Source organism: Frankliniella occidentalis, unplaced genomic scaffold (genome assembly GCF_000697945.3).
Source record: "Frankliniella occidentalis isolate FOCC.00 unplaced genomic scaffold, Focc_3.1 Scaffold1, whole genome shotgun sequence".
NCBI lineage: Eukaryota > Metazoa > Arthropoda > Insecta > Thysanoptera > Thripidae > Frankliniella > Frankliniella occidentalis.
In genome coordinates this window covers 2,080,379-2,088,588 of record NW_026267131.1, presented here as the reverse complement: position 1 = coordinate 2,088,588, position 8,210 = coordinate 2,080,379, and the positions used below count along the sequence as shown (strand labels likewise).

The 8,210-nt window shown below is 57.6% G+C and overlaps 1 protein-coding gene across 3 annotated transcripts in view; it reads right to left on the bottom strand.

Annotated features, from left to right (window-relative positions):
• Nucleotides 1-8,210, bottom strand: part of LOC113213520 (protein kinase C-binding protein NELL1-like) — a 35,562-nt gene that overhangs the window by 9,899 nt on the left and 17,453 nt on the right. For all 3 annotated transcript variants that reach the window (XM_026432615.2, XM_026432616.2, XM_026432617.2), the window contains exons 2-5: nt 3,526-3,648; nt 3,075-3,225; nt 2,640-2,991; nt 525-680 (exon numbers count right to left, since the gene is read on the bottom strand). In XM_026432615.2, coding sequence (XP_026288400.1) covers nt 525-680; nt 2,640-2,991; nt 3,075-3,225; nt 3,526-3,648 — 782 coding nt within the window. The remainder of the gene's footprint in view (nt 1-524; nt 681-2,639; nt 2,992-3,074; nt 3,226-3,525; nt 3,649-8,210) is intronic.

The window sequence follows — 8,210 nt, the reverse complement described above, 5'->3', positions numbered from 1 at the left end:
CCCCCCTCCCCGCGCCAGGGAGTGCAGCAGCACCGGGACGTCGACGGCCACCTCGGCGCCGCCGCTCAGCTCGAGGGTCCCCTTCCCCGCGGGGTGGAGGCCACCGAAGGAGGGGGGTCTGGGAGGAGAGAGGGATCCGGACCAACAGCGCCCCTTTAAGTTCCTGTGCGCCCCCCGCCCCCTTCAGATCCGATGGGGTCGGGGGGAGAGGGGGGGGATCAGCAGGGATCAGCAGCGCGGAGTGCAGCAGCGGTGCGAACAGGCGGGAGAAAGGGAGAGAACTACCCGCGGTGTCGGTGGAGATCAGCGGTGGGAGCGAGAAGGGGAAGAACTACCCGGTGGGGATCGGGATCAGAGAGGAGCGGTGGCGCAGGGTGCGGCAGCAGCGCGAACAGGGGAGGGAAGGGAGAAAACTACCCGCCGCAGTGGCGGGGATAGGGATCAGAGGGGATCAGCTGCGCGAACGGGGAAAGGAGGAGGAATCTCTGCCGGCGGGACTCGAGACTCGGCGCCCCGGGACTCACCCGCTCGCTGAGCTGCGACAGCCGGCGCGTCAGCTGTTCCACCTCGCTCTGCAGCTGGCTGAACTGGCCGCAGGTGGGACAGCTGGTGTCCAGCTGCGGGCACTGGTGGAGGTACCCGTGTGGCCCGGGGATGATGCGCACGTCCTGGAGCGCACCCTGGAAAGGAAAAGGAAAGCATAAAGTCATATCCCTCACAAGAGCTTTTCTTTTAAATGGCAAACAAAAATTGTGTCCCGCCTGGCCGGCGCCCTGGCGGTGGCTACGGTCCGTGTGCGTGACTGCTTGAGCCGTTGGCTATTGACTCGGCGACGGTGATGGGCAGGTCCCGGGTCCCGCCCAAGCGCTCCGTTAGTCAGGCCGCAGGCTGCTCCCGGTGCTTTATTGATACCCCGCCCCACCCCGCCCCACCCAACCCCACCAGGGCCGAATGAATGAATGAAGTCTGTCGCCATGCGGGGCGCCCCGGCGATTACCGCTATTTGCACAGGGCTATCGTCACAGCTCAGAACCGCCCCTGACCCCTCCCCCCTCCCCTCTTCCATTTGCGTTTAACTGATTCAGTCACAAACAATTCTTGTCTCTGTTTATTTAATTGTTATTACAGGGAGCCGTATATGTACCATTAGGTCACAATGATCATTCCCTGAAGTCACGACGCGTCTTGTCCGTTTCTCCTCCCCCCATCTACCCTTATTCCTTTTGGGTCGCACAGCGCGGAACTCGGTGGCCGTGCCCGCCCCTCTCCCCTCCCTTTGGGTTTATCTGAGCCGCCTGATCGCTGACGTCGCCGAATCAATGACGCCCACGCGGACGTCAAAAGAACCACTAATGGCATCACGGCGATGCTTAACTGAATTCCCCCTCCCTCCTCCTCTTCCTCCCCGCTTCCATATCCCCTCCGTCTTTCACTCAAAGAACACTCCGCACACGTAAATTTATCATATTTCCGCCGTAATGAAAAGAGTGGCGGGCGCGTTTGCAAAGAGAGAGAAGGCGAGGGAGGGGGAGAGAGGGAGAGAGAGAAGGTCTGACGTTTCGCGCGGTGTAGGAAGCTGTCACGGTGCCCTCGGGGGTGCTTTTAATGTCCAGCTGATGAATTGTTTCCAGCGCCCCGCCTCGCCCCGCCCCACCGCGCCCCGCTGCGCCACGCCCCAACGACCTCGCAGGTATCGAATAGTGCGTGGGCGTGCTTACACTAGAAGGGCCCGCCGCCCCCGCCTACGCCATACCTGCACGCGCCCGCGGTCGGGGCCCCGTGCGCTTCCTTGAGCAAAGAGCAAAGCACTCAGGGAAAGTAGGACGTCGGTAAACGCTTTGTGACGCGCGGGGGTGCAAAGTATATTAAAGTCCGACGTTTTTGTTCTCCAGCTTGACAGGGTGCTGATTTCCATTGTCGTCGAGTCTAATTGTCCGGCTCGGGTCGAGCCGGTGCGGGTGCGAGTGAGAGGGGAGGGTGCGTGCGCGCGGCCAGGGGCCGATGTCTTCATCAAGCCGAAACGGGCCGACTCGATAAAAGGGCTGCGGGCGAGCGACACCCCCGCACAGCACTGGTGAAAAGTGAAGAGGGCGCAAGTCCGATGGGAAGTCCCGCGAGGACTTGCGCCCTTTTCACTTTTCACCAGTGACATGTGCCTTCGACCCTGTTGTGCACGTGCGCACATGCTGGCGGGGATACAAGTATTACGGCTCCTCGTTAGGCTCACTGATTGCCATTATGGTGACCCATGATATTTGAACCCCGCGCGGTACAAATATTTAACCAACCCTATAAAGCATTCAGTGTATAGTATGTTCACGACCCCTCGACATGATCAGGACCGCCGTCCTGCCCCACGAGAGCGAAGTCAAAGTTACGTCGCTGCGTAAAGAAACGCACCACCACCACACCTAAAACAACTTAACCTTGGTTTCACGTCAAAATTGCTTTCGTTGTTCAACAGGAAAATTTGACTTTGAAAGAGCTGATTTCAGTTAGTTTGAGAGAATTCCTTTAAATCAACAGAATTTAGCTTTACAGCTGTAGCTGCAAGTCAAAAGTTTTTGGGGACAACGGGAGCACTTTTAGACGTGAAATCAAAGGTACGAGTTTCTAGGTGCACCGCTTTTTGAACTCACCTTGAAGAGGGAGTGCTTGTTGTTGCGCTGGCCCACCCACAGCTGCAGCTGCGGCCGGCTGAAGGAGGTGTCGGGCGGCGCGAGCAGCAGCCGCCGGTACAGCGGGTGGCAGTCGACGAGCAGCTGCAGCTGCGCGCCCGAGACGGACAGGGCGAGCGAGTGCCACGCGCCGTCCGCCAGCCGGTAGGGGAACGTCTCGACGTGCACGGGGCCGCCCCCGGCCGCCGCCGCGCCGCCCCCGGGGGTGGCCCCGCCAGCGGAGCCCGCCCCCTCGCCAGCACCGTCCACGTCCGGCATGGAGTAGTGCAGGCGGATTTCGTCCTTGCGACCGCTGGACTGCAGTTCCAGGTACCTGCGGCAAAGGTGGGAGTTCAGATAAGTGGACGCTCTCGAGCCCGCAGTTTGAGCTCCGTCCTCCGCGTGGCGAGCGCTCACCTATTGAAGCCGTGCGAGAAGGAGATGATGGTGCCCGAGTTGGCCTCCTCCTGGCGAAGCAGCGCGGCCAGGGTGAACTCGGTGTTGTCCCTGAGCAGCTGCACCGCCTTCTGGTACTCGTTCGGCGGCAGCCTCAGGTCGCGGTAGTCTCCTGGAAGACACCCGACACCCAAGTGCGTAAGTCACAGGAGCCAACCGGAGCCATGCGGCGGTGTCTGATTCGCTCCGCGGCCTCTTCCGCAGCTAGACTGTACCGCTTGTCACGCGTGCGAGCGTGTTGCCTACTCCGGGCCGTAAGGCGCCATGGTCAGAGACGTCTTCGTGCGGTACAGTCTAACTACAAAGCGGGGCGGGGTGAATCGGCCACCTGACCATATGGTTCCCAACAACACTTCCGAAGGTTCCAGGAAAAAATGTTGGGTTTGCAGGGTATATCACGGTGAAAACTTACCCTGCAGGTAGTACGCGGGTCGGTGGCGCTGCGGCCCGCTGGCCAGGCTCACTCCAGGGCGACTGGTATTGCGGAGCTGGAGCGACTCCAGGAGGTCAATGGCTGCGAACTCGGAAGCCAAAGCTGCAACAAAGACACGGAATACCGAGGTTAGCACAACATTACAGTACACACAGCGAGACAGTCCAAGTGAGAAGCAGGAAAACACTCAGGAAATTATCCCCACTCCCCCCTTCTCTCTCTCTCTCTCTCGCTCTCGCAAACGGCTCCCCTAGGGGCGTATCAACACTGACACGAGCCCGGCACCCGGGTGGCTGCCGCCAGAGGCATTCCGTAAGGGAGGCTGCGCGGGGCGCGGGTACACACAGATACAAGAACACACACACACACACACACACACTCAGAGTCCCTCGCGCGCATCGGGACACGCACATTCTATTTGCCTAATACGCCGTTCTGCGTTTCGCGAAACAGTTCCTACCGCGAATAAAACTCTGTGTGGGGCGAGCCTGTGCTGGGAGGGAGGGTCCCCGACGAGGTCCCCGCACCCTCCACCCCTTCGGCGCGCGCCCCAGACGAAAACATAAATAAAGACACGTGATTGGGCCCCGGCAGCATCCGTCTCTCTCCCACCAACACACACACGCACACACGGCGGCGCTTCCGCCGGGAGGCTCTACGTGACGAAAACAAAACGCACCCCACCACTCTCTCCCTCGCACTCTTACTCTCTCACTCTCTCGCTCTCGCTCTCTCTGAGGAAATAAGAGCTTTTCGCGCGGGTGCCGCTCATATTGAGAGCCGTAAATCTGTGCCGCTCATGAGCGCCCCTGTCTGTCCCTTGCACGCGGGCGGCGGCGCCCCGCCCGGGAGATGAGATCTCTACATGTATTTACCCTCGACGGGGAGGTTCTCCGTGGCGGCGGCCGTATCCCTCCGCGGGGGCCGCGTGTAGCGATTAGCGCAACCACGTGACTTGGGGGTACGAATTGTATGGGGTCCCAAAAGGTTCAGGATGGCCACTGGAGTCGCATAGAGAGTACCCCATGATATTTTTACCCCGGGGTAAAAATATCATGGGGTCTCTGTAGACTCCAAAAACCGCTGGGGCCCCATAAATATCTGTCCCCCCCCAAAAAAGTCACGTGGTTTGTGCACGATTCCTTATTAACAGCGACTTGCTAGTCGCGCCGCCGCAGAGCCGCTCGCTGCGCCGTTCTGTTCTACGGCCGCGTCCCGCGGCACTCAAACGGACGCATGGGTAAAAGGTCTCGCGAGATACTCGTATGGAGCAAAAGCCTGCTTGCCTGTCTGCAAAAAAGGGACGACACGGCCGAAAGGTAGTATGGGGTCTCTGCCCTTTCACTGTCCGTGACATTTAGACGTGGGGCAGAAGGAAAAGCAAGACAGCTGCAGTATATGAAATTATACAGCACATGAATACCGATGAACTCATATCATTGTACTCTTTTTCTTCAGTACCCTCGCTTCCTCCACCGCCCCCCCCGCCTCCTTCTCTCCCATCCCCCTGGTCAGCGTTGGCAGATTCGGTTAAGGGTGGTCGTGTTGACCCATCCGTCAGCAGAGAGCGATACGTACGACGTCTGTCATCGGCCGCGGAAGGCGAGAGTGTGCGGGAGGGCGGTGGTGGAGGGCGCAGGAGTGGCTCCGAGTCCCGTCCCGAGGAGTCCCTCTGGATCTGATCCGCCACTCCATGTCGGCTGTACGCGAGGCGCATTCATGAGCCCAATAATGAAGCCATTTTACGCCGCCCGAGGGCCGAGGGGTGGGGCGGGATGTGGCGGGGCGGGGCGTGGCCTAGATGAGGGGTGTGCGTCTCTCTCGCCCTTTTCCCTCCACTCCGCGCGCGTTTCCAGACTACTTTGTCGCTTTGAAGACCTCTATTAATAATTTATGGACGACTTTATTTGCCAAATGTTAAACATTACGAAACAGAGATACGTTAATCCAACTTCCTGTTAGGGTCATTTTCTTAGCTCGGCTTGGACCGGTCCAATAATCCGTAACCCATTTATGCCTGCTCTTTGTATTTCATAGTTGGGTGCGACTTTCAACTTTACTCTTTATGAAACCCACGATTAAAAGCAATAACAATTATTTATGTTTATTACTTGAAATGCATATTTGTTAAAGTGTATTAATACCCTTTCGATCCCACCCCTGGGCCAATTTTTCCAACACTTTGCCGCCCCAAATACTCTCTTCTCCCCGCTAAGACGAATTATCTCTCATACATGAACGACCCGGGCTGGGCAGGGTGTCCCATTGGGGAGAGAGCGCTCCCGAAGGGCTCCCGAAGGGCTCCCGAAGGGTCTCCCGAAGGGTCTCCTTAAGAGGCGCCAAACGTGAATAACACGATTATTGTTTTCCATCGGCATTGGCCCAGGGCGGGGGCGGATATGGGGTGACGGCCACTGCTGCTCCCTTCGCGCACGACCCTCCAAAAAGAAAAAGAAAAGGGAGGGACGTTTGATTTCTCATTTTCAACAGGGTAGGGCGGCATTAGCCGAAGGGAGGGAGAGGGAAGGCGAGGGCCCAAAGGGGAGAAGTAATCAGCCCTGATTAATTGACCATCAATTGTTTGGCCCGTTCCATGCGAGGGCAGTGCAATAAAAGTATAAAGAAATACGCGAGGAAATGCGACTCTACAATACTGCATATTGAATGTACAGGAGCATCGGTCCTTTAGTCATTGATAATTCCTAAATACCCTCGTTGTTGGTTTCTTTTTCACCTCCCAAAGGCTTGCTCCATTCGTGTTTGCTTCGACCATTACCTCGGCCCCAAGATAACCGCTTCAGAACAAGTGGAGAGGGCCCGCGCGGCGCGGCGTGGTGGGGCGTGGCGGGGCGTGGTGTGGCGATATGACAGGTGGGAAAGGCAAACACAACTGGAAAGGGGTCCGACAGAATGGCTTGTCAACAAGGGGTTTATGCTTCGGGCTTGTCACATTTATAGTGAGAATGGAAACCAATAGCTCACCGCCCCGAGCTCGAGCTCTGCCCCGCACCGCCGCAGCTGGGGCAGGAGGCACATCGTCAAACCCATACAGCTGTAATGTCTATATTTTTGACAATGTTAACAGTGTCGGACTCAGAAGCGGGTAAAATCAGCTGAGGAGTGGACTAGCGGAGCGGGAGGAGGGGCGCGGCGGGGGCGGTCTGGGAAATTGACCCCTGTGTCGTGAGATAGCCATCAGTCTGGCTTTAGGCGAGGGTCAGACCGAACGCGACATGCGTCGTTTTTCCCTCGCTCAGTGTTTTTTTCCCTCCCCATTTTCCCTCTGTTATTTTTTTCAGACGTTTGTACCCGACAAGGTCACCAGCATTTTTGGTGTGACGCGCTGTGTAACGGTGTGGCGATGCTATAAATACACCTCGCCGGCCCGCTTAGCGGACCGCTTAGCGGAATGCGCTGCGGACGTAATCTGAAATAAGTTTTATTCCTTTCGGCCGGCGGTACTACGAGGACTGCAGCGCTCGCTCCAGCTCGGGCCAGGCCCAGCCGCTCCCAGGGAATGAGGTCGAAGTTGGACTCGCCCAAAGAGTACAGTCGCCTGTGAGTCCTTGGCCGCCGCGGCGCCCGGGCCCGGCCTAGCCCGGCACCCAGCCAGCTGCACGTACAGCTGGTGCCAGTTGCCGGGCCGCGGCCGGGGCGCAGCTGGCTGGAGAGCACTGAGGCCGCGCTGCGCGAGTAGTTACGCCCTGCACAGCATGGCCAGGTGTGCACGCGTCCCAGCTGCTGCAGCCGCCGCCATCACAGGTGTTGTTGGTATGGCGGCCGCAGCTGCGGAGCTCACCCGCCGCGTCAGGCTGATGATTCATCGGGAATGATGATGAGGGAGGAGGCCTCGTCCGGCGCGGCTCTGATAAGCCTGGGAGGGGAGCGAGATATATCGAGCCGCTAAGAGATTTACTGTCCGGGCGAGCAAGGACTCGGCCGGAACTACATCACTTTCAGGGGAACGCCGCACTGTGCTGGAGGTGAGGTGGGAGATGGGATGTAGGGGCGGTGGGCGTACATTGGAAAATCAAGTACACTAGGTAATAATGCACATCAAGAGATGACAGAAACATTCATGCTAAACACCAAACACCACGGCACGGACGTGGAAAAACACACACATTGCTCCCCCGCCCCTCCCCCAAAAAATAAAGAAAAAAATATAGGAAAATCCAAGCGCTTGTCGATACCCTGTGCTAAAGGGAAAATAGCAAGGGAGGAGGAGGGGGGCACTTTGCCTCCCGGTAGGGGGACTGTCTAAAAAGAAATCCTCTGGGGCACTTTAAAAGTTGACTCTCAAGGCGACTTTTTGATAACGAAAGCTCCCCATCGAATTTTTCGTCGGTCGATTAAACCATTACTTCCGCCTCCCCCCTTTCTTTCCTGGTGGGGCCGCGGGGCGCCCTGCTAGGTAATCGAAACTGCTATTGAGTAGAGATGAGCGAACAGGCTAGTTCGAATTTGAACGAACTCGAACAAAATTGGCCTAAAAATCTTCGAACGAACACGAACACGAACAACCATTTTTTTCTTCGAACGAACCGAACCGAACAACCCCTTGTTCACCTGCGAACCGAACACGAACAATGATTTTAAATCTCTCTGTGTATACGATGACAGCGACAGCTAGTCAGCTGATCAGAGAAGAGGGGGGGAATTTT